Source organism: Canis lupus, chromosome 17, assembly GCF_048164855.1.
Source record: "Canis lupus baileyi chromosome 17, mCanLup2.hap1, whole genome shotgun sequence".
NCBI lineage: Eukaryota > Metazoa > Chordata > Mammalia > Carnivora > Canidae > Canis > Canis lupus.
In genome coordinates this window covers 59,408,231-59,434,162 of record NC_132854.1, presented here as the reverse complement: position 1 = coordinate 59,434,162, position 25,932 = coordinate 59,408,231, and the positions used below count along the sequence as shown (strand labels likewise).

General features: G+C 39.3%; 1 protein-coding gene across 1 annotated transcript in view; it reads left to right on the top strand.

The window, feature by feature from the left end:
• The first annotated feature begins 327 nt into the window (after nt 1-327).
• Nucleotides 328-25,932, top strand: part of KPNA3 (karyopherin subunit alpha 3) — a 92,424-nt gene continuing 66,819 nt past the window's right edge. The window contains exon 1 of the mRNA XM_072783208.1: nt 328-488. Within this exon, the coding sequence (XP_072639309.1) occupies nt 420-488 (69 nt within the window). The 5' untranslated portion in view covers nt 328-419. The remainder of the gene's footprint in view (nt 489-25,932) is intronic.

The following is a 25,932-nucleotide window of genomic DNA, read 5'->3' as shown; positions in this document are numbered from 1 at the left end:
TCTGCGGTGCGTGGCATGCTGGGAATTGTAGTTCCGCCGTCCGCTCTGCGTCTCGCGCGCCGCATAAAAGCGACGGATCCGGTCGCGTCGGAGCACGCGGCCTGCCTCGTCGAGGGGGCGCGAGGGCGGGCGGCCCGCGGGGGTCCTCGCGAGAGCACGCGGGCGGCCGCCCCGGTCACGTGACCCCCGCTGGCCGGCGCCGCAGCGCCATTCCCGCCGCGCCCGGCAGCCGGCCTGCGCCTCCCCAGGCGCTGCTGCCACCTCGCGCTCGGAGGCGTCGCGGAGCGCGCTCCCCGGCGCCCTCCCCCTCCCCCTCCCGTCCCCTCCCGCCCTCCCCCGGCTCCCCCGCCCGAGCCTCGCCGCCGCCGCCGCCGCCGCCGCAGCCGCAGGAGTAGCCGCCGCCGGAGCCGCGCGCAGCCATGGCCGAGAACCCGGGCTTGGAGAACCACCGCATCAAGAGCTTCAAGAACAAGGGCCGCGATGTGGAAGTGAGTGTGTGCGCGCCTCGGCGGCCTGGGCCCGCCCGCCCCGCGGCGGGCGGCGGGCGGCGGGGCGGGGAGGGGCGGGGGCCGGCGGCGGGCGAGCCGGGCGGCGGGCGGCGGGGGCCGCGGGGCTGGGGGGGCGGGAGGCGGCCCCGTCGCGCGGGCGCGGCCTGCAGCGGGCGAGGAAGGGCTGTGCGGCCGAGGCGGGGTCGGCTCCCCGCGCCGGGCTCCCGCGGGCCGGGCCGGGGCGGGCGGAGGGGGTGGGGACCAGCCGGGCGGCCGGGCAACCGACCTGCCGGCGGGCGGCGGTGGGGGAGGGTAGGATGCGCCGGGACCGCCGCCTGCCGCGCGGCGCCGCCGGCCTTCGAGCGGGCCCTTGGACGTGCACAATGGTGCCGCCCATTGTGCGGAGGCCCCGGGGGCGCCGCGGGCCCCGGCTCCGCTCCCGGGACCTGTTCCCCTCGCCTGCCCGGGCTCCGGCTGGCGCGCGGGATGGCCGCGTCCTCGGCGCCTTCCACCGGCACACACGGGATGCGCCGCCCCCTGGGGCCTCGCAGGGCTCTGCCTCGCGTGGGGCTGCTGCTGGCACTTGCGGGCGGTTGCAAAACCCCGTAAACAGCGCGGTCACTTGGTTGGTCGCCACTCCGCGTGTTGCCATTGTCTCACTAAGGTGACACTAGCAGGTACTGTTTGCAAACTCGGCTTAGGGAGGCAGCGCTAGAGGTCTCTCTGCAGCTACTGAAAGCAACATAGTATGCAGGGCACTAACTTCCCTGGGACTCTGACCTCTGGGCTCGACGGGGAGGACGTGCTTGTAGGTCCACAGCGTCCTTTTCCAAAGCGAGGTGACATGATTTGCAGTTTTGGGATTCTTGAGAAAGGGCCGGTGGGACTAAGGAGCGTGCATGTTTCCCCCCAGCCCTTGTCTTAGTGGTGGGAAAACGTTCAGCGTTCAGTTTTGTCCAGAAACACACACACACAAAAACCTCAAGCGACTTTTTTTTTTTCCCCCAGAGCTATAAAACCGAATGGTAATTGGAAACAAGAAAAAAAAAAAAAAAAAAAAAAAAAAAAGCTAAGGAAATACTGTGGAGTTCCCATTCGATTAACACAAGTGAAGGTCATCTGTCTCTCCGTCCTGGTCCTGGTTAAATTTCTTTTTGTGAGAAATAATTCTAAGCAAAAGTGAAACTTTAGGAATAGCAGCAAGAAATTTTGGGACCGCCTCTCGTTACTGGTTCACTTGATGAGAGGAATTAACTGTGAGCTTTTTCCATCAGTAATTGTTCTTGAAGCTTTACCTCTGTTATAGAGCAAAACTTATGTAGTTTGGGAAATGCCCATAATTGTTTGTGTAGAAGAACCAATAACGCGGTTTCCTCCGCTGGATATTGATGCTGGGTTTTGTTTTATTATTTGGCCGTATTACTGTGTTCTGGGAGCTCAGTGCTACCCAGTCAGGACGCTTGGACGTGATAGGTATACGATAAATGTTTGCTGGTGATCAGAATGTGATCAATGACTTATAGGTGCCTGAAAAAGAGGATGGTTGCCTTTTAGCCTGAAAATGTTGATCACATTACATTCCCCAGGATACATCAGGGTAACTAAGGCATGAAACAGCGGACACTACACTAAGAGCTTCATGAGATTTCATTTAATCCTTATAAGAACTTTATAAACTAGATATAGAATTATCCCTACTTTACTGGAGGAAAGTACTTTAGGCGAGGACACGTGAGTGTGCTTATGTAGCATATAGAAGGTTCCTAAGTGGCAGCGAGCATTCATTCACTAATTGTCACTTGGACGTCTCATAGTGTTAGGTCTTGGGGATACAGAGGAGGCTAAAATTCAGCCTGTACCTCAAGAAGTTTACGGTTCAGTGGGAGCCATAGAAAAGTAAACTGATAATTGCAACGCAATTCATTGATAAGTACATTCCGAGAAAATTCTAACTTGAAGCTGAGCAGTCCAAGGAGATGTTCTGGTTGATTCCTAGTGGATGAATTGGAGTAAGCTGATCCTGAAAGGTGAAAGAAAGTTGGCCCGGTAAAATGCAGGAAAAGGGAGGGCGCAAGGAAGGGGCATTGCAGGCTTGGGGGAGGACTGAGAGAATGCGGTAGGACTGCTGCTAGAGAAGGGAGTGTGACTAAAGGGTGAACTGGGGTCAGATCTGATAAGGAGGTGCCTCTGCTGTGGATTTAGGTATAATCAAGACTAGACACTGTACGTAATGTAGTTTTATCTATTAGAAACTGTGTTAGGTCAAGCTTCCACGACAATTTAGACTTGTGACTAGTTGAGATTATTCGTTATTTAAAACAGTGAGATGCCCTTTGATGAGATAGGATTCCTACCTTTTCACGTACAGGATGTACAGGATCGAGGAAAGATGAAACGTTACAAAGTATACAAGCAGCTGATACACGAATAAGATGCTGGATGCAAATATAAAATACATATTTTCCGAAGAAAACTCACAATTCACAATTGTGAATGGGAAGAAGGTTGAGGAAGAGAGTAATTTCAAGAATGGCTTCTTAGAAAAGAGGTTGGTGAATTTTATAGGAAGTATGTGCTAAACTTGAGCAGAGAACAAAAGAAATTAGTGAATAAAGACCCAGGTCAGAAGAAAGAATAGATTCGGGAGTGAAGAGATGAGACTTCCGTATGGTACATGGTGGCCTGAGAAATATGCCCGCAGCGCAGAGTTGCTTGGACACTTCTTGATAGGGAGATCTGAGGGAATTTATTCTGGAGTCACGTTAGAGGTACAGTGTGGGTAGAGTGGTGGAAAAAGGCGTGACTGGCAGTAATATCTAGAATTAATTCTGGAGGAATGATGCCCTTATCCCATATGTAAGGAGGAATTTTCAAAAAACATTGAGATTGGGGATGGTCATAACACGGAATGAGAATTTGAACTTCCTCTACCGCCGCCTCTTCCTTTCTCTTCCTCTTCTTCATAAAACTCACAGTAGAGCAAGGGGATAAAAACTTATTCTGAGGTCTGTAGATACAGATAGGGGAGGAAGTAATTATCCCGGATAGCAGTTTGGTGCTTTAGTAGGAGGAATGGATTTTGTAGCTAAAACTAGGGAATACGTTGTGAAAAGGAAGCTCCTAATTATCTTCATTTGCTCCGGAATGTGTGTTTAATACTAGTCTTTTTTTATGTAAGGCATTGTTCTTAGGCTTTTTCCCCCCCCTCTTAAAAAAGTATTTAAAACTTTTCCAAGACACTTACAGAAAAATGCACAAATGGAAATGTTACATTCAGTGAATAGTTATAAATCAAACACTCTGGTAATTGCCACCCAGGTCAACTTCGCTTTTACTTGTTCCCGTATGCCTCGAGAATATAACATTTTTATCAGTAACAATAACTAATAGCAATTATTTTAAAAATCTTAACATTTTTTAAGTCTTTGCAGTATACCTATATACCTATATACTCAGTATTTCATATGGATTAGTCTTCGCAACAATCCTATGAAGTATGTACTATTATTATCCAGATTCACTGCTGAGGAAACTTGAGGCCTACGATTCTTAAGTAACTAGCTCTCTGTCATCAGGGGTAGGTGGCAGGACCTAGATTTGTGGTGAAGCAGGATGACACTAATGCCAGAACCCTTGCTCACCATTCTTTACTGTCTCTCCACTGCATGGAGCCTCAGATCTGACTTTATGGAACACATCTGAAAGTTAATTAGTGGGGAAAATACTTAAGAAATCTTGGCTATTTCACAGAAATTCCTATCTTGGTATTTTAGAACCTTGCTGATAAAAATTTCTGATATCATTTGATTTATGTGCCTCTTTTTCCTTTTCACTCTCACAAAGTTTCCTTATTAACGAGGAGCTAGTTAGTTTCACCAAAAAATAACAACCAGTGTCCTTGGGCACTTAAATTTTAAAGCTTAAGTTTCGTGATTAAGAAAATTAAATTAATTTTAAATTAAATTTTATGCTTAAGTTTCTAATATTGGGGATAATATGTATTTTCTCATCTGCAAATTTGACCAGCATTACCAAACTCAATTTTCTGTCTTTTGGAACTTCTGTTGCTAAGTGGTACTACCTAATTGCTTAAGCTTGAACCCTTATTGACTCCCTTTTCTTCCTTTCCTTCACTTTTCTGTATTGGTCAGTTATCCGAAGAGCCTTCGTATTTTATCTTCAATACCAGCCGTACTACAGCTGCGCTGGTTTGGGCTGCTGTCACTTTCACCTGCGTGAGTATGCTGGTGCACCTGGGTGCTCTGTTGCCAGTATCTTCCCTTCCAGTGGACCTTGTGGGTTGCTCTTTCTGAAATCTTTTTGTATTAACTTTCCTGGTAAGAACATTCCCATTGCCCTCAGGATAAGAGGAAAACTTAAGATGCCACACACAATCCCTTTTATCTTCTTTGTACCAGCTGTGAGAAAGGACTGGAGATGGTGTGTGATTTTCTCTCCATGCCTCTGCACACGCTCTTCTCTTGTGTACCTTCTTTTGCTGTTTAGAGGGGCTCACTCTGGCAAACTCTTCCTTCACTCAGACTGCTTCCTGTATTTCTGGAACAGCAAGATTATAATTCTGCCACAAGCATGTCATCCTAGTTCAAGAAAACGAACTCTTCAGAAGTTCTTCAGGGGGCTTTTCCTGACTGACCAGTAACATATTTAGTACTATCAGTCCCTATTTTTTTCTTTCTAATGCTTTCCTAGGTGAGTTTGCCTTTACCTCCTTGGGATAAATTGCTATGATCTACAACAAATCCTGTGTGTGTGTAGCTATTAAAGTGTGTGGGCTCTGGGGAGGAAGCTGTAGGGATGGGGCAACTGGGTGATGGGCATCAAGAAGGGCTCTTGATGGAATGAGCACTGGGTGTTATATGCAACTGATGAGTCACTAAATTCTGCCCCTGCAACCAATAATACACTGTGTGTTAACCAAATTGAATTTAAATTAAAAAAAAAAATTCTTCAGGGGTGCCTGGTGGTTCAGTCAGTTAAGCCTCTGCCTTTGGCTGGAGTCAGGATCCCAGGGTCCTGGGACCAAGCCCCACATCTGTTTCCCTGCTCAGGTGGGAGCCTGCTTCCCCCTCTCCCTTTGCCTGCTGCTCTCCGTGCTTGTGCTCTCTCTTTTTTTCTGTCAAATAAATAAATAAAATCTTAATTTTTTTTTTTTTTTAAAGTATGTGGGCTCCATAAAGAAGCTCACTGAGGGTAGAGACCTTGGGCTGTGAGTGGTCATTTTAGTGACCAGTCTATAAAATTTAACAAATATTCTGGGAAGAGAGACTAGATAATATACTTAAAAACACCGTACATTTGGGAGTGAATGGTGCTCTATGATTTTAGGATTTCAGTAATTTCTTTTGGTGTTGACTCCATGGCATTGATACCGTTGCCTAGCCCTCCTTTGACAGTCTGTTCTGCTATAATATATTTCTGTAACATGAACTAATTCATATTTGAATGCTGAAGAGGAATGATGTTAACGCAGAATTCATGTTGATTCATATTTGATTTTTGAGTTGCTTTTTACCAACACATTGACTCTTTAGCACTCCCAAGTAATAGCACTTGAACATGAACACGTGAAGTACAGAAACACAGTTGAACACAGCAAGTCTGAGTGCACCCACATTGCTCCTTCACCCATAACCTACCTCTAGGCTCCATTTAGCCCTGTGTTCCATCCTAAAGGTGCTTGTAGCCCTAACCATCTTGATGTATTTTCTTTTTTTCTTAATTTTGCAGACCATAAAGTTTTTCGGGAATTCTCACACAACAGATAGGTTATAATTATCTTTATTTGAACTCACTAATGGCATAAAATTTCTTCTCATCCTTCTGCCTCATTGATTACTCCTTTTTGGTTGATATTGCCAACTCTTCTCCCTACCTATTGAGTGTAGGCATGTCTTAGGATTCCGTCTGTGACTCTTAAGATTGTTTTTCTTACCCACATCCAGCAGCTCTCTTGATTTTAACTATCATTTCAGCGTGGGGGACTTAAATCTGTTTTAAGCATCTGCTGGAAATTAATCATGAACATCACATCAGCTTCTTAAGCTCAAAGTGTTTAAAGCTATGTTCTGCCTTTTTTTCTTTTTTCCGTTTATGGCATCATCACCCTCACTGTGACCTGAACTTGAAACTTGAGAGGCTTCTTGGACTCCTTCCTCATCTTCCACATTCGGTCAGATGTCAGTCATGTAGCTTGAATCTCTGTGCTGTCTCTGGGTTTTGGCCCTGCCTCTCTATTCACTGCCTCCAGCCCACTTTCCGGCTTAGTACTTATCATCTAGCAATTTAAAAGTTGTCCCCAAAGTGGTGGTCTTTCTCCAGTTTATGAGATCTTTCAGTGAGTCTGCTACCTGATAATTTTTCCAGATTCCACTTTCCTCTCTCCATCCCTTTCTGCCCCTTTAAGCTCTAGCAACACTGAACTTCTTATATGCTTATACATAATCTGGAATCCCGCCCTCCGCTGCTTGCCAATGCTATTTCTATTCTCAGGGCTATCCTGCTGACTGGAATATCCTTCCCTGCCTCCTGTTGCCTGGCTAATTCCTACCCCTCTTGAAATACTCCACTCTGGGTTTAGCTCTTAAGAGAAATCTTTCTGAATCTCCTCATCTTCCCAGGTTGAGTTAGGTACCATTCTTCGCTCCTGAATCTATCTTTCTCATTGCAGTTATGATCATGCATTTCAATTATGTTTTCTTTCTCCTACTAGATTGTGAACACTCTGAGCACATTTGCCTGATTCTTAGTACAGGGGCTGGAACAATGTAAGCACTAAAATATTTCTTGAATGAATATATCTGTGCTAGGTGACACCAGCACAATAATTTTCTTAAAATATATTTTTGAACTGAAACTTTTAATCTTTTAGTGCCTTTTCCTATTGCTTTCCAAAATAAGTTCAAGCTTTTTATTACGATAGGTAAAGTGTTGGGAGATTAAGACACATGCACAGTGAAATAATTTTAAATTTTTTCTTATTTTTTTATTTTATTTTTTTGAAATATTTATTTATTTATTTTAGAGTGAGATCAAGTGAGGGAGGAGGAGAAAGAGTTGTAAGCAGACTCCATGCCAAGGGGCAGTGCCTGTCTTGAGGCTTAATCCCCCAACCCCTTGATCACAACCTGAACCAAAACCAGGAGTCAGACACTTAACAGACTGCACTACTCAGGTGCCCTCTTACTTTTTAATCATAGAAATATTCCAATATGTAGGGAAGTAGGGAGAATAGTATAATTCCATATACATGTCACTACCATTTACTAAGTAACAGCTTGCTCTTTGTTTCATCTTTTATACCATCTACATATATAACAGACATCATGACATTTTACTCTTGAAGACTTACGGCTACTTCTGTAAAAAAAAATAATGCATTCTTACATAAATACCATATCACCCTGATGCAATAATTTCCTAATAACATCTAATCTAGTCCACATTTAAATTTCTGCAGTTGTCCCTTCTTTTTCTTTTTCTTTTTCTTTTTCTTTTTCTTTTTCTTTTTCTTTTTCTTTTTCTTTTTCTTTTTTCTTTTTTCTTTTTTTTCTTTTTTTTTTTTTAACATTTAGTCATAAGAACCAGGATTAAACAAGATCAGATCACATTTGGTTATGTTTCCTAAGTCTCCTTTGACCAAGAACAGGCTCTTCCCACCATTTTTTTATTGTAATAAAATATACATAACCTAAAATTTACCATTTTAAAACTATTTTAAGTATACAGTTCTGTGGCATTAAGTACCTCCACATTCGTTGTGTAATGATCATCACTGTTCCATCTCCAGAACTTTTTCATCTTTCCTAACTGAAACTCTGTCTCTATTAAACAGGAACTGCATTCCCTTTCTCCTCAGCCCCTGACAACCTCCCTTTGACATTCTGTCTTTATGAATTTGACTCCTGTAGGAACCTCATATAAGTAGAATCATATAATATCTGTCCTTTTGTGACTGGTTTATTTCTTTCAGCATAATGTCTTCAGGATTCATCCATGTTGTAGCATGCGTCAGAATTTAGTTTCTTTGTATGACTGAATAATATTCCCTTGTATGTAGGTACCACGTTTTGTCCATTCATCTGCTGATGGACTTGGGTTGCTTCTACCTCTTGGCTATTGTCCCCCAACATTTTATAAATGCTGTTAATTTGTTGAAGAAATGAGGTCAGTTTTCTTGTATTAAGTTAAACCACATGAAATTTCCATTTTTGAAGTTAAAAGTATCCGTCAAATATCAGCAGTTTTATATGGTTCATCCTAATAAAATGACCTAATTACTAGATTTGTCTGTTTCTTTGTTCCTCCTGTAACTTGCTCCTCCTATTTCTTAGCCACCTCTGGATTTTCTGTAAACTGGAGGTTAGTTTTAGAGGCATGATTATCTTCAGTTTAAACATTTTTTTATTTAAAAAAAAAAAACCTTCCATTGGTGATGCTATGTATTTCAGACTATATCCCAGTAGTGGTGGTAATATCAGTCAAAGAGTTCAGATGATAAAGAGTAGATAAAGATAGTTTAGATAAAGAATTAGGGGTACCTGGGGAGCTCAGTTGGTTAAGTGTCCAACTCTTGATTCCAGCTCAGATCATGATCTCAGGGTTGTGAAAGCAAGCCCTGTGTTGGACTCCATGCTGAGTATGGACTCTGCTTAGGATTTTCTCTCTCCCTTTCTCTCTGCCCCCCTCTCTCTCTCCCTCTCCCTCTCTTAAAAAAAAAAAAAAAAAAGAATAGTTTAATGTTATAATGTCATAGTCATTACATTTGGTGAAATGAATTTTAGTTATTTGGGTAAAATGTGACATAGACTGGGTAACATTTGCAGTAAAAAGAGTAATCTGACATCTTGGTATCCAACAAAGGAGTTAGAAAATGTATCTGGAAAATCTAACTTCAAAGTCTGTGGCGTTTTCTTTCCATGACTGACACTATTCTTAAGTTACTTTGGTTTCTTAGCATAAAGTTTGGCTATATTCTCATTTCCAAGGCTCTATTCCTTTACTTTGAAGATAAGGCAATAGTGTAAGGAGGATATAGCTGTACTTTCAGCATTTTTGCCACAAAAGAAAAATTTTGTCAAGGTGTCTAGGTGGCTCAGTTGGTTAGGTGTTTGCCTTGAGCTGGGGTTGTGATCCCGGGGTCCTGGGATCAGGCCCCACATGAGGCTCCCTGCTCAGTGGGGAGTCTGCTTCTCCCTCTCCCCCTGCTGTTCCCTACCACTTGTGCTCTCTGTCGTGCGTTCTCTCTCTCTCTCTCTCTCTGTCAAATAAATCTTTAAAAAAATATTTGTCACAGCCTAGGATACCAACATTAATAGTTAAAATGTGATAAAAATAAATCATGACTGTATTTATTTGGAATTAACCTTTCTAAATGGTTGTGTTTCTGGGCTATAAGTTTATTTGTTTACATATACATACCAAACTTTGTTATTTTGAAAGGTCAGTGTTTCTGAAAATGTCCTATACATTTCTCTATATTCTTAAATAGAATATAATTTATTTTCTTGTTTCTTGAGAATCACCATTGTGCATATGGACATCAGTTTTTACTTTTATTTAAGTAATGCCTTTAGGTTCTTAGATTTGTCAGAATTTTATCCTTAGATTTGTCAGAATTTTATCCTTAATTTCTAAGTTTAAGGAGTTTTTGCTCTTCATAATTCTTTTGTCCTTCCCTTGCACAGTCTGTCAGCTTTCTCTTTTTTATTTTTTATTTATTATTTATTACCCTGGAATTATGACCTGGGTGGAAGGCAGGTGCTTACCCAACTGAGTCATTTAGGCACCCTGTCAGCTTTTTCTTTGATATTGTCAGTGTGTTAACCTATAGTAGTTCCTCTCGTCTCCTTTAATTTAATGCTTCATATATCCTGGTGACTTGAATAATAGATTTATCACTTATATAGCATTTGCTATGGGCTGAGCAGGCATTGTTAATGCCAAAGATAATAAGTATAAATAACATTGTCCTTGCTCAGTTTAGTCAGAGACTGATACCTAAGCATATACAATTGACTCCTGAACAATGTGGGGGTTAGCAGTGCCCATTCCTGTGCTGTCAAAAATTCACATATAACTTTGGATTCCCCACTTAACTACAGATACCCTGCTGTTAACTGGAAGCCTTATGGATAACATAAACAGTCAACCAACACATATTTTGTATATGTATGTATTATATAGTTGTGTTCTTAGAATAAAGTGAGCTAGAGAAAAATGTTATTAATAAAATTATTAGGAATAGAAAATACATTTATAGTACTGTAAAAAGAATTGTATATAAGTAGACCTGCATAGTTCATACCCATCTTGTTCAAGGGTCAGCTGTACTCTGTGTACAGCATGGTAAGTTCTGTGATACAGGTATGTAATTTGCAAAGTACTATGAGAGCATAGAGAAAGAGAGTGACCATGTCTGGGGAAATTGAATGAAGTTACACAGAAGATCACATTTGAGCTAGGTCTTGAAGAATGTGTAGGAGTTTGCCAAAATAGAAAGAAAAACAACATAACAGTGAAAAATGTCATGCAGTCTTAAAGGTGTGATGTGTTCAAACAGTAGTTGATTTGGTAGCCTTAGAAACATTCTCTTCTTTTGGAAACCACATTCAGATACGGCCAATTTCTTAGGAAGCTACTCTTCTGCCGTTGGGTATCTTTTGGGGAGATTTTTAATCTAAGTGGTCCTGTCTCCTTTCGTTGATTAAAGTGTCTTTTTCTGTTTAACACAACACCAGTCAAATGCTGTCCTTAGCATGTAAATCTTAATTGAGCTGATACTGAGACCTGAGTGATTCACCTTGGCAGAAGTACTATGAAGAAGTTTTTTATTAATTCCCACCACTTAGATCTGTGGAGTTGTTTTCATCCTGAGTTTTTCATAGATGAGATTCTATAGCTTTTCCTTTGCTTCTGTGAATTGCTCCATATTTTTTTTTCAGTGAATTCTCCTGTGCCTCCCTCCACCTTGTTTCTTAAACTAACTCAAGTCTGTTTTTACTGTTTGAAACGTAACTCTAATTTAAGGTGACCAAATGTCCTGGTTTGCCCAGGACTGAAGGAGTTCTCAGGACACGGGACTTTCAGTGTTCAAACCAGTAAATTCCTGAGCAGACCTTAACAAGTTGGTCACTTCACTGTAATTGAAACAGTTTGGGAGTGAAGATAATGAGTTTGGGGAACCAAATGTTCAGATGGAAATATCCAGTATGCAGCTGAAAATAATGTGTGCAGAACTAGCTTGCTCTGGTTATTCACTCAGCAGCTATTTGAATTCTGAACTAAGTATGAGAGAAAACAGTGGAAAATAATACCAGTAACTGTTGAGCACTCACTATGTACAAGGCACTATATTTAGAATAATAATAGTAAGTAGTAATGATTACATAATTGCCATTATACAGTTTGTTTAAAGACCTACAACTAGGAGGAGGCCGACCTGGAATTCAGTCCTAGATTTCCTACTTTAAAACCCTCTTCCATTACTAACCATCCTTCTGCTCTGCCTCAGGACTCCCAGTCAAGGAATGTGTTGATTAATATGGAAATGAAGTAACAGCAAACAAATGCTTAGAATGGAAGTGTGTAGAGAGAACATTGGGCACATAGAGGAAGACTCAGCATGAGTGAGCCAGAGAAGGCTTCATGGAGATGATTGTTCTTAAGCTGAAACTGGAAAAATATAGGTCTTTCTTTGATAGTAAATCTTGGGTGGGCCTAGAGATAAGAGACAGCATGAAATATCCTGGAGAATAAAGTAAATCAGTTTTTTCTGACAGGTGGAGTGACTGGAACGTTGGATAGGATAGACAGGGGCCAGATTGTGAAAGACCTCTCCTGCGTTTTGTGCATTTAAAACTGTTGCTTCAGTTATGCCATAGGAGATAGATTGGTGAGGGTGAGAAGGGAGCTGGGAAGAACAGTGAGAAAACGGTCAGGGGTCTTAGAGAGATGAACAGTCTAATAACAGCACTGGCGTTGGGGTCCAAAGGCAGGAAAAGATTAGAACTGTTGTGTGGCATATGTTACCTTCTTTTTTTTTTTTTTTTTTTTAAGATTTCTATTTATTAAAGAGAGAACTGCACATGTGCACTAGCAGCGGGGAGGGGCAAAGGGAGAGGGAGAAGCAGACTCCCTGCTGAATAGGGAGCCCAACGTGGGCCTTGATCCTAGGACCCAGAGGTCATGGCCTGAGCTTAAGGAGGATGCTTAACCAACTGAGACACCCAGGCGCCCCTGTATGTTACCTTCTAGAACAGAGGTTGGTGAACTTTTTTTTTTTATAAAGGTCCATAATATTTTTCAAAGCCTAATAACTGTATTAGACTTTGAGGGCCATACTATTTATGTCACAACTATTCATCTCTGCTGTGAGCATGAAAGCAGCCATAGACAATAGGCAAACCGATGGGTATGGCTGTTCCAATAAAGCTTTATTTATAAAATCAGGTGGCAGGCTAGATTTGGCTTGTGGGCTAGATTTAGCTCATAGGCTGTAGTTTACCTAACCTCTTTCTAGGATATGGCCAGTAGTGAAGATTTGGAAGATAGGTCAGGCAATGATTTGAGTAATTAAGATGATAATATAGATGAGAGTTCTTAGGTATAAGAAGAAGAGAGACCAGGGGAGGAAAGAACCCAAGTAAGCACATCATCCTAGGGCACTAGTGAGAAAGCCACTGAACAAGAAGTCTGTAGGAAGCTTACAGCAAAGTGGTATATTAGAACTTAGCGGGGGAGAGTTTCCTGAAGGAGGGGCAATAGTTACACTATCAGTGCTACTGAGAGGAGAGGTATGAGGAAGGACCTGAAGTGAGCCATTCATTATATTTGGCAATTGGGGCCAGGGAAAAGTGGAAAACCAAACAGTGGAGGAGGCTGGGAGCTCAATTATGATGGAGTGAGAAGTGAATTAGAGCCGAGGTAGTAGAACCAGTAAGTAGAAACTCAGTTTAAAAATTTGGTAGCCATGGGAAGGAGGAACCACAGGTTTGTGTGAGGAGGAAGTAGGGTTAAAGAAGGCTTTTTGTTGTTTCTTGTTTAGAGGTATGGAATTGACTCTTGTTTGTAGGCTGAATTGAAGAAGCCAGAGCAATAGAGTTAAGGATCTGGCTAGAAAAGGAGTAAACGATTGAGCCAAGAGTAAGTAGGGAGCTGTTAGGAAAGTGATATAAGAAATATAAGTTGTAGTTAGATTCTGAAGGGCCTCAATGGAAAGGACTTGAAGATGAACAGAGGGGAGTGAGGATGTGCTGAAGGTAGGGTAGGGAAACTTGAACAGATTATACCTAATGAAAAAAAAAAAAAAAGATTATACCTAATGGCCTCTATTTTCTCTGATGTGATTCTCTCTGGGGAATAAAGGGCCTAAGAGAGGAAAAGGTTTTTCAGAAATCCAGGATATTTGGGGAGCAAAATACCTAGGAACAAGGGACCCAGATGAGTGACTATAGTGTTATTTTGATAACAGTTGTAAGCAATTTTCAGTTAATTGTATCAGAATTAGCTGTAAGTGCTTTTTTTTTTTTTTTTTTTTTTTAAATGCATTTTGGATTCTAGTTAGGGGACACCTGGGTGGCTTAATGGTTGAGCATCTCCCTTTGGCTCAGGGAGTGACCCCGGGGTCCCAGGATCGAGTCCTGCATCGGGCTACCTGTGTCCTTTGCCTCTCTGCCTGTGTCTCTGCCTCTCTCTCTGTGTGTGTCTCATGAATAAATAAATGAAATCTTATTTAAAAAAAAAAAGATTATAGCTAGAATGGTTAAACCAAATTCTAAGTGTAGAGGTAATATTCAGTTGAATCATAAAAAAATTGAACTAGCAGGAATGTCAAGATTTAATGAGTCCAAACCTCATTTTCCACAGATGTGGAAACTGAGGACATAGAGAAAGAATGAATATTGTCTACTCATCTAGTTGGTAGCCAGAGTTTCTTAAATTCCAGTACTTGTATTATTTAATACAACACACTTAAAGATGACAAAAGCTATAGTTTATATATTTAAAGTAGGCTCCATGCCCAACATAAGGCTTGAACTCATGACACTGAGATCAAGAGTCGCATGCTCTACTGACTGAGCCAGCCAGGCTCCCTGACAAAAGCTGTATTTTAGAAAACTTCCAAATATATGCGAAGTACAGAGAATGAGATATTGAACTGCCATGTACCATTTAAAAACAAGATAATTTATGGCCAGTCTTCTTCACTTATATCCCTAAACACTTCATCTTCCTTTGGATTATTTTGAAGCAAAATCCAGACACCATCTTTTTTTTTTTTTTTCTTAGAGCGAGCAAGCGAGCAGCAGGGGGAAGGGCAGAGGAGAGAGACAATCTTAGTGGGCTCCATGCCCGGAGCAGAACCTGAAGTGGGGCTCAGTCTCACAGCCCTTGAGAGCATGACCTGTGCTGAAATCAAGTCGGACACTTAACTGACGGAGCATCCCAGGCGCCCCCAGACGTCATCTTTTATATGTCAGTGTTTTAACATGTATGTCTAAAAGTTAGGTCAGTTTTGACACCAATTCTAACTTTTGAGTTTTTCCCCATACCAGGTAAATCTCCTACACCCGCTGGGTGTCCTGCAGTTCAGTTTAGTTCTGGCACTGGGTACCTGGTGATAGCATCGGATTCCACAATTTAAGGGCTTAGTTCTACAGGATTTTACCCCCTGCCCCCCACTGCCCTTCCCATCTACACCATAGATTGGAGGTTCCTACAACTACCACTTCCTTTTTATTTTGCTGGAGTGACTCACAAAACCCAGAGAAACCTTTTACTTACTAGATTACCAGTTTATTATAAAAAGATGTAACTCAGGAACAGCCAGATGGGAGAGATGCTCTCTCTTGGAGAGTGCCACTCTACCAGCATCTCCATATCTTCACAAAGGAAGCTCTCTGCACCTGGTCATTTAGGTTTTTATGCAGCATGCTTGATTAAATCATTGGCTGTTGGTTACTGAAGTCAATCTCCAGTCTCTCTCCCCTCCTCAAGGTTGGGATGAGTGGGGATGGGAAGTTCCAGCCTTCTAATGATATGATTGTTTCACCAGGCAACTAGCTCCCATCTTTAGGTGACCTAAGGGGACTTTCCAAAGTCCCCTTAATAACACAATGAAAGACTCCTTTATAGTTGTCAACACTTAGGAAAGTCTAAGGGTTTTAGGGCCTAGGTGCCAGGAACACTAGCTGAAGATCAAATACATATTTCTTATTATAAATTGTTATATCACAGTAGGACATACAGTATTATCATACTTTAAAACCCCAAAACAGTAATTGTCATATCATTACCGAAATAAAAATGTACTTCTGATATGAAGTTGCAAAGTAAAAATACCTGCTGTCATACCACACATTTACAGACCAAAAGAACCATCTTTGTAAGTTGTTTGGAGTTGGGTGTGGCATAGAAAATTAATATTAAAAAAAAGAAAAGAAAAGAAAAGAAAATTAATATTTTAAACAATTTCTCCAGGGATCCCTGGGTAGCTCAGCGGTTTAACACCTGCCTTCGGCCCAGGGCGTGACCCCAGGGTCCCAGGATTGAGTCCCACGTCGGGCTCCCTGCATGGAGCCTGCTTCTCCCTCTGCCTGTATCTCTGCCTCCCTGTGTCTCTCTCTCATGAATAAATAAATAAAATATTTAAATAAAATTTTTCTTCTCTACTCAAACTAAAAAGAAATAAAGGAATAATCCTACCTCTGTCAAAACAGGTTGATGATAATGTGTAGTTAATCTTTACAAAATGGTATAGAAATTGTTACACAATGAGACTTTATGGAACTAAAGGTGTTTCCGTATTTGCAATATTTTGATAGTGATTTTCTTTTACTTTTTCGGATGAAAATGACCAATGAATGCTATTATACATTATCAGAAAGATATTAAAAAGTACTGTGTATGTCTTTGAAACAGCTTGATGCATTCCAGTTTATTAAACCTTGACTTAAGAAAACAACAAAAAGTTTTCTTATCAAATGTATAAGCAAAAAAAAAAATGTAGAAGCATTAGAATAATCAAGTAGGACAGCAATGAATTTGTGCTATGGTCCTTACCGTGTTGAAACACTGTGTTTTTTCGTTGCATTCACTATCTCAGAATTGCAAAGCTGGTAAAGATCAGCTTTTCTGGATATCTCTGTGATGTATACAGAGAGTATTAAGGTAGACATTGTTGTCATTTTTCTGTACTTAAGATAACAGTGGAGAGACAGGGACACCTGGGTGGCTCAGCGTTTTAGCGCCTGCCTTCGGCCCAGGGCATGATCCTGGAGTCCTGGGATCAATCCCGCGTTGGGCTCCCCGCAGGGAGCCTGCTTCTCCCTCTGCCTCTGCTCCTCTCTCTCTTTCATGAATAAATAAAATCTTAAAAAAAAAAAAAAAAAAAGTGGAGAGACAGCTGAAGACAATGGAGGAAGGTAGCTGGATAGGCATTAAAATAAGAGATTGGATAATGTCTGTATCTTCCTCTCAAAATTCACGTATGGGAGAAAAAAGGAATTAGGTAGCCTGAGAAGGATGATCATGTTAGGTGGATATTGGGCTGTAGATGGTAGAGATGCAAACATAGATGATAGAGGACAACGTACAAAGTGTACTATACAGTGTTAATCTCAACTAGCAGAGAGCCATGTACTATACAGTTAGTATCTTTTTGTAAATTTGAACCTAATTTTGCTAATTTGAATCTAATTCCATGAATATCATATATATATATATATATCTTGGTTTTAGAATAAAGTATAACTAAGAACATTTGTTGAGGCTTTTTATTTTATTTTTTTAAAATATTTATTTATTTATGATAGACATAGAAAGAGAGAGAGAGAGAGGGGCAGAGACACAGGAGGAGGGAGAAGCAGGCTCCATGCTGGGAGCCCGACGTGGGACTCGATCCTGGGACTCCAGGATCACACCCTGGGCCAAAGGCAGGCGCTAAACCGCTGAGCCACCCAGGGATCCCCTTGTTGAGGCTTTTTAAAAATACTTTGTAAAAACAAATTTTTAATAACTTTAGCATTTGGTGTTTTAAAGAAAAACCTAGGAAGTGGATAGAATATTTTGGGAATGGTACTGCATAACACTGATTTGTGTACTAATTCGTATTAGTAGTTATTCACTTATTAGTTGTATTTATTCTGCTTTTATTTAAAAGTTAAATATATTTTAAGGAGCAAGAGAAGATGAAACTATAAATCATGATTCTAATGAGAAAATTTCAGCATTTAGATATATTCACAAATTTTAGGGAAAAAGTTTATAAACTGGTAATTCCCAATTAGGGTTATAACACTATTTAATGATAAAATACAAATTTACTCCTGTATGAAAAGAAATTCTCATTGACTGAAATCCTTTAGTGAGAGTGATGATAATTTGGAATGCCTGGGTGGTACAGTTGGTTAAGTGTCTTACTCTTGATTTCAGCTCAGGTCATAATCTCAGGGTCATGAGATTGAGCCTCCGGCATCTGCTTAAGACTCTCTGTCCCTCCTCCTCTGTCCCCCCTCCCCCAGATAGATAGATAGATAGATAGATAGATAGATAAATTTTTTTTTTAAGTGACAATAATTTAAAATGCTCCCTCACTTCCTTTGGACCATTTACAGTTACTGTCATGGACTGTGGCTGCTGGCAGCGGTGTGGTTTTCAGTTATGCATTGAGTTTGAGAACTGTTTTTGCTACAAATAAACGTATTTGTATTTGGATGTTAAAGTTCTATAAGGGCTGAATGTTTGCTTTTGCTTTCTAAATTTTGTTAATGTGGGGCTAATACAAATACTTTCCTTCATCCTTTTGAGGTTTTGAAACTTTGGGAAGGTGGGATACTTGACAGACTTGGAGCTAAATTAATCTAGATTGGGAATACAGAGGGAGAAAAAACATAGACTGTATACTGTGATTATGATATAGTGCAAATAGCACTGTCATGACTCATCCAACTTCAGATTTAACATTGGTTGTGTAGACCACCCTTTTTTGATGGAAAAAGGTGGAGCAGAGGGAAATAAAAATGAATGAAACAAGATCCCTGCCGTCAAGGGGCATTTAATCTAGTAGGGTAAATATTACAGCTAAAGATAACTATAAGGCAGAGTGCGGTGGTTTAATAAAAGAAAAGATAGTTTGAGAACAAAGAGGAAGATCAGGTGAATTCCAGCCTTGCTTATTTGCCAGAGCTTTATAGCAGAGCTGACATGAATTGGACTGAACATTTATTTCATGGTTTGAACAGATGTTGAATTAGAATAGCAGAGAAAAACATTTTTTTAAAAGATTTTATTTATTCATGAGAGACACAGAGAAAGAGAAGCAGGCTCCATGCAGGAAGCCCGATGTGGGACTTGATCCTGGGACTCCAGGATCACGCCTTGAGCCAAAGAGAAGTTCTCACCTGCTGAGCCGCCCGGGCGTCCCACAGATTTTTTTTTTTTTAATTTTTATTTATTTATGACAGTCACAGAGGGGGAGAGAGAGAGAGAGAGGCAGAGACATAGGCAGAGGGAGAAGCAGGCTCCATGCACCGGGAGCCCGATGTGGGATTCAATCCCGGGTCTCCAGGATCGCGCCCTGGGCCAAAGGCAGGCGCCAAACCGCTGCGCCACCCAGGGATCCCCGATTTTTTTTTTTTTAAGCTAATTTGTGATCATCTGTGAATGAATTTCCCTCTGAGCATGAAAATCTGTGGATCTAGAGCTCCCTTCCTCTCAGGAACAGAAAAGGGAGAAGGAAGCAGAAGAGAAACTTAGTTTTAAAGTTTGAATTTACAACCCTGAAGAAACCAGGCAGCTGGATATCCTGGCCTAGGTGTTACAGGAGCAGCCTAGTTGTGACTGTTGGCAAGTGTTGAATTCAGGCACTAGCTCTAGATCCTGGGACTGGTATGGCATGAAATCCCACCCCTCACCCCGCGTTGTATCGGAAAGGAGAAATTGGAGCTCCAGCTTTCTTCTATTACCAGAGGAGACACTAAGACAGTTCTAGCGAAGAAATAGTTCTGGTGCCACAGATTTTCAGAACATGACTACTTTGTGTGTGCGTATGAGATAGAAGATGCCTAGAGGTGTTTAGGGCTCTTCAGAAAAGATTCAGCATCCTCTTGCTCTTTGTTCAGTTCCTCTGCCTAATAGACTTTAATAATGTTAGTTTGGCTTCGTAACAGTACTGTAAATAAAATTTTTTTGCATAAGTATAACATTAAATAAGTGTCACGTAAACAGCATTGTAAGTTTTATCCATAACACTGTTAAGTGTTAGTTATTGACTGCGTACAAATTTTTTTAATTATAGGGAATATTTATCAACTGCTGAAGTAGCAATAAGCAATACAACCAGTGCATAATACAGTTTTAATAGAAGAAAAAAATTAGAATGTTATTGGCAATTATGTATTATAGAAAAATTAATCTTTGAAGCAAATTAATTTAGGAAGGGTTTTAAATAATTTGAGCTTTTCTCAGTGGGATAATGAACTTGTTTTAAATTACAGAAGTAATACACACAATTGGTAACATAAATTCAAAGGAGAAAATGAAACGTGTTACCTTCATTTGCCATCTCTCTATGCAAGTAACAACTGCTTTTAATAAACTTTATTGGGGTATATTTATCCATCTTAAGTAATTAGCTTGATGAGTTTTGACAAATGATTACTTCTAGGCACCATCACTGCCAAAATGTAGAATATTCTCCCTCAGAAGTTCCCCTATGTCCGTTTGCAGTCCTTTCCAGTCCCAAATACTAATCTGCTTTCTCTCATTATAAATTAGTGTGCTTTTTCCACTATTTCATATAAAGGTAATCATAATACCTACTCCTTTGTGTCTGTGTCTGTAGTATAACAAATATTTTTTTGTTTACTTGGAGTTCAGTATTGTTAATTGGTGGCACATAGTCCATTCTGTGAATGTATCACAATTTGCTTATCCATTCACCTGTTACTGGACATTTGGGTTCTTTTCAGTTTTTGGCAGTTATGTGTAAAACTGCTATGATACTTGTTTACAAGTCTCTGTAGGTATTTTTTTTCTCTTGGATAAATCCCTAGAAGTCTAGGAGTAAAATGGCTGTATTATATATATGTGTGTTGTTAGCCTTATAAAAAATTTTGAAACTTTTCCAAAGTGGTTTTAGTATTTTACATTCCCACCATAAGTATGTGAGTTCCAGTTATTGTTTTGTTTTGTTTTGTTTTGTTTTTGAGTTCCAGTTATTCCACAACTTCACCAATACTTGGTATTGGCAGTCTTTTTAATTTCAGCATTTAATAAGTATATGGTGGTATCTCATGGTTTTAATTTTTATTTTTCTAATGGCTAAGGATATCTACCAGGTTTTTGTTGTTTATGCACTTACAGGCTAGTCATATATCTTCTTTGTGTAGTGTCTGACTTTTTTGCCTATTTTAAAGTTGGGTTAAAAAAAATAAAAGTTGGGTTGATTTTTCTAATTACTAAATTGAGTTTTTAAATAATCTAGATACAAGTTCTTTGTCAGATATATGTATCATGAATATTTTCTCTCAATCTTTTGTTTGCCTTTTCATTTTCTTAAGTGTCTTTTGAAAAGCAAAAGTTTTAAAGTTTTGAAGCTCAATTTATCAATTTTTCTTTTATGGTTCATGCTTTGTAAAACCTTGTTTTTCTTATGCAAAGCTTTTTTTTTTTCCTTCTTCTGGAATTTGTTACTTTCATTTTTTCATTTAGGTTTATGGTTCATTTCAAATTAATATTTGTACTATGAGGTAAGTTGTTACAACACTTCAATTACCTGGCACTTTTGTTGAAAATCAATTGACACATATGTATGGTTCTCTTTCTGAACTCTATTCAGTTTTACTGATTTGTATGAATATCCTTATGCCACTACCTCACTGTCTACTGCTCTAGCTTTGTAGTACTTTTTTTTTTTTTTTTTCTTTTAAGGGGCAAAGAGTTTGTCATAAGCACATTGTTCTGAGAAAACATTTTTATTGAAAATATGGGATGACTAAGTCTTGAAGTCAGCTTTTGTAATCTTCTATACCTTGTTCTTCCTTTATGAGATTGTTTTGGCTACATAACAGACATCATTGAACACTTTACCCAACAAGGTTAGGCTATACATTTACATTCTTCAAATTTTCATGGGACATTCTATAGGATAGGTCATATGTTGGGTCATAAAAGAAGTCTCAATAAATTAAAAGGTATTTAAATCACACTAAATATGTTCCTTGACCCCAGTGGAATAAAACTAGAAATCAGTAATAGAAACAGGAAATTCACAAATTATGTGGAAATTAAACAGCACACTTCTAAATAACCAATGGGTCAGTGAAATTACAAGGAATTAGAAGATGAAGTTAGAAGAAAACAGAAGAAATTTAAGATGGATAAAAATGAAAACGCAACATGTTGAAACTTACTGGATGAAGCTACAACTATGCTCAGGAAAATGTATAGCTATAAATACCTAAATTAAGGAACCCCTCGATGGCTCAGTTGGTTAACACATTGACTCTTGGTTTCAGTTCAGGTCTTGAGCTCTGGTTCGTGGAATGGAGTCCTGTGTAGGGCTCTGCCCTCGGGGCAGAGTTGGCTTGAGATTCTTCTCCCATGCTTCTCCCCCCACTTTCCCCTCTTCTCCCCCCTCCCTTCCACTTCACATTTTCTCTCTCAAATAAATAAAATCTTTAAATAGATACATTAAAAATGAAGTATAAACTAACAGCAAACAGAAGATAGGAAATAATAAAGGTTAGAGAAGACAAAAATGAAATCAAGAATAGAAGAATGATAGAGGAAATCAGTGAAATCAAAAGTTGGTTCTTTGAAAATGTCAACAAAATTGACAAACCTTTAGTTAGACTGATGGGAAAAAGAGAAAACTTAAATTATCTTACAGAAATAAATCCGATAATAAGGGAATACTGTGAACAATTGTATGCCAGCAAATTACATAACCTAGATGAAATGGAAAAATTCCTTAAAAAGACATGAACTACCAAAATTGACTCAAGCGGAAATAGAAAATCTCAATCGATTTGTCATAGGTAAAGAGATTGAATCCATAATCACAAAACTTTCCACAAGGAAAAGCCCTAGAACAGAAGGAACCGGGAACATTTTCCAACTCATTCTATGAGGTCAGTATTACCAAGTTAACCAAACTAGACAAATGTATCACAAGAAAATAATATTACAAACCCATGTCTTTTATGAATATAGACACATATATCCTCAAGAAACTGGGAGCAAATAGAATTCAGCAATATAAAGAAGATTGTACATTATGACCAAGTAGATTTATCCCTGGGATGCAAAACCTGTTCTCCATATGAAAATCAGTCAACATAATATACCATATTGATAGAATAAAGGATAAAACCACATAATCTTCATAATAGGTACAGCTACAACATTTGACAAAGTCTAGCACCCTTTCGTAATAAAAATATTCAAACTAGGAAAAAAAAGGAGCCTCCTCAAGCTCATAAAGAGCATCTATAAAATATCTACAGTTGGTCTCATATTAATGGTGAAAGATGGAAAGAAAGTTTTCCCCCTAAGATCAGGAACAAGATAGAGATGTTCGTTGTTCTTTGTATTCAACATTTTACTGGAGGTTCTAACCAGGACGATTAGGCGATGAAATTTTTAAAAATTTAAAAAATGGAAATAAAAGCCACCCAGATCGAAAGTAAGTAAAACTATTCTCTATTTGAAAATGATATAATCTTATATATGGACAATCCTAAGGAATCCACAAAAAAACTACTGAAGCTCTAATATGTGAGTTCAGCAAAATTCAGGATATAAGATCATTATATACATAGCAGTTGTATTTCAGCACTGTCAATGAACAATCTGCAAAAATTTAAGAAAACAGTTCCATTCACAAAGAAATACAGAAGAACACTTAACAGAAGTTTAAGACTTCTACACTGAAAACTGTAACTTCATTGAAAGAAATCAAAGATCTAAATAAATGGAAAGACATTGTGTATGTGTGGTTTAGAAGAGTTAATACTGGTAAATTGAGATACTCCCTACATGATGTACAGATTCTGTGCAGTTCCTAACAGAGTCCAAATTGGCTTGCTTTTTCTTTCTTCTTTTTTAGCAGATTTTGACAGGTGGATTCTAGAATTTTTGTGGATATAAGTGACTCCAAATAGTCAAAACAATCTTAGAAAAGAACAAAGTTGGAGGACTCCTACTTAGCAATATCAAAACTTTTACTACACACCTACAGTAATCCATCCTGTGCAGGACTGGCATATGAATTGGACCTCTGCCTCACAGAATACACAAAAATTAATTCAAAGTTGATCAAAGATCTAAATGTAAGAACTAAAGCTATGAAAGTCTCAGGAGAAAACATAAATGTAGATCTTCATAATCTCAGATTAAGCAGTGTTTTTTGTTTTTTGTTGTTTTTTGTTTTTTTTTTAGTATGACACTAAAAACACAAGTGACAAAAGGAAATATCCAATTGGACTTCATCAAAATTAAAACCTTTTATACATTGTGGTGCCTGGGTGGCTCAGTGATTGAGTGTCTGCCTTCAGCCCAGAGTGTGATCCCGGCGCCCTGGGATCGAGTCCAGCATCAGGCTTCCTGCAGGGAGCCTGCTTCTCCCTCTGCCTGTGTCTGTGTCTCTGCCTCTCTCTCTCTCTCATAAACAAATAAAATTTTTAAAAAATCTTTTGTACTGCAGAAGACACCAAGGCAGCCCACAGATGGGAGAAAATCGTATGTCTGATAGAAATTTTTATCTTGAATATATAAAGAACTCAGAAGTAAAAAGACGATCCAAGGGGCACCTGGCTGGCTTAGTTGGTGGCATGTGCAGTTCTTGGTCTTGGGGTTGTGAGTTCCAGCCCTACTTTGGATGTGGAGATTACTTAAATAAAATTTTTTTAAAAATCCAGTTTTTAAATGGGCACAGGACTTGAATAGAAAATTGTCTAAAGTTATACAAGTGGCTAATAAGGGCATGAAAAGATTCTCAACATTATTAGTCATTAGGGAAATGCAGATCAAAACCACAACGAGATATCCCTTCATACACATTAGAATGACTAAAACAAACAGATAATACCAAATATTGGGGGAGGATATATAGCAATTGGAAAACTCATACATTTCTGGTAGGGTTCTAAAATAATGTAGCCACTTAGGAAAACATTTTTGCAGTACTTCAAAATATAGAATTGCCATATAACCCAGCAATTTTACACCTAGATACATACCCAGGAGATACGAAAATGCATGTACACAGATGCTTATAGTCACATTATTTGTAATAGGCAAAATGTGGACACAACCCAGTGTTCATCAACTGATGAATGGGTAAATTGTGTATATTTATACAGTGGAATATTAGTAATAAAAAGAAGTAAAGTACTGATAAATGCTATAACCTGGTTGAATCTCAAAAGCATTTTGCTAAGAAATGAGACAAAAGGCCACATAGATTATTCCATTTATATGAAATGGCAGTCCATGGATACAGAAAGTAGATTAGTGGTTGCTAGGGTTTGTGGAAAAGTACAGAGAATGAATGATAAAGGGTGTGTAGTTTCTTTTATGACGAAAATGTTCTAAAGTTAGATAATGGTGATGGTGTACAACTCTGTACTAAAAACCCACTGAATTTATACTTTAAAGAAGTGAATTTTATGGTATGTGAAATATCTGAATAAAACTTAGAAAAAAGGTAACGTACACCTAATATATTAGCACAAGTTACATAATGAAAGCATTTTCAAAATGGAAAATTATATGTAACAAGGGTAATGAGTTCTGGTATTTAAAGTCATTGGGGTTTTTTTTGTGAAAGGGCAGTGTTGTTCAGTTTCAACAGTCTTTGAGAAAAAAAAATCACTTAAGAAATGTCATCTTTTCTGGGAAATTCCTCTAATACTCCAAGGCAGAACTAGTTGGTGTTTCTAATGATTACACACATTGTTGCTGCCCATACTTAAAGGCTAAGAAAAGCTTAAAAAACAAATTGTAGTCAGCACTAAAGTGGAGTATCTTTGAGTGGGATAAAATATGTATCTAGAATTCATGGTTCCTGTGCAGCTAGGTTGCCCTTTTCAGTCAGCATTCATCCCAGGAGGTGTTCTCTTCTCAATATTCAGGCAAGGGCTTATTAGTGGCTTTCTACCATAAAAATTAAGTGTTCAGGGGAAGTAAAAGCATTTCAAATTGAAAATACAGATCTCAATCTGTAGAAAAGGGAAATAAACATTGATGACAACCTGCTTTGTGATACAAACTGTGCTTTTGTTAATGTTTATCTCATTTAATTCTCAGAACCACTTTTTGAGGTAATTTATTCTACTTTTGAAAAGTGCTGTTATCTAAAGTAAAAACAGTAGGTGAAGCAAGATCAATGAGAAAAATGATGAGCTCAATTTTGAATACGTTA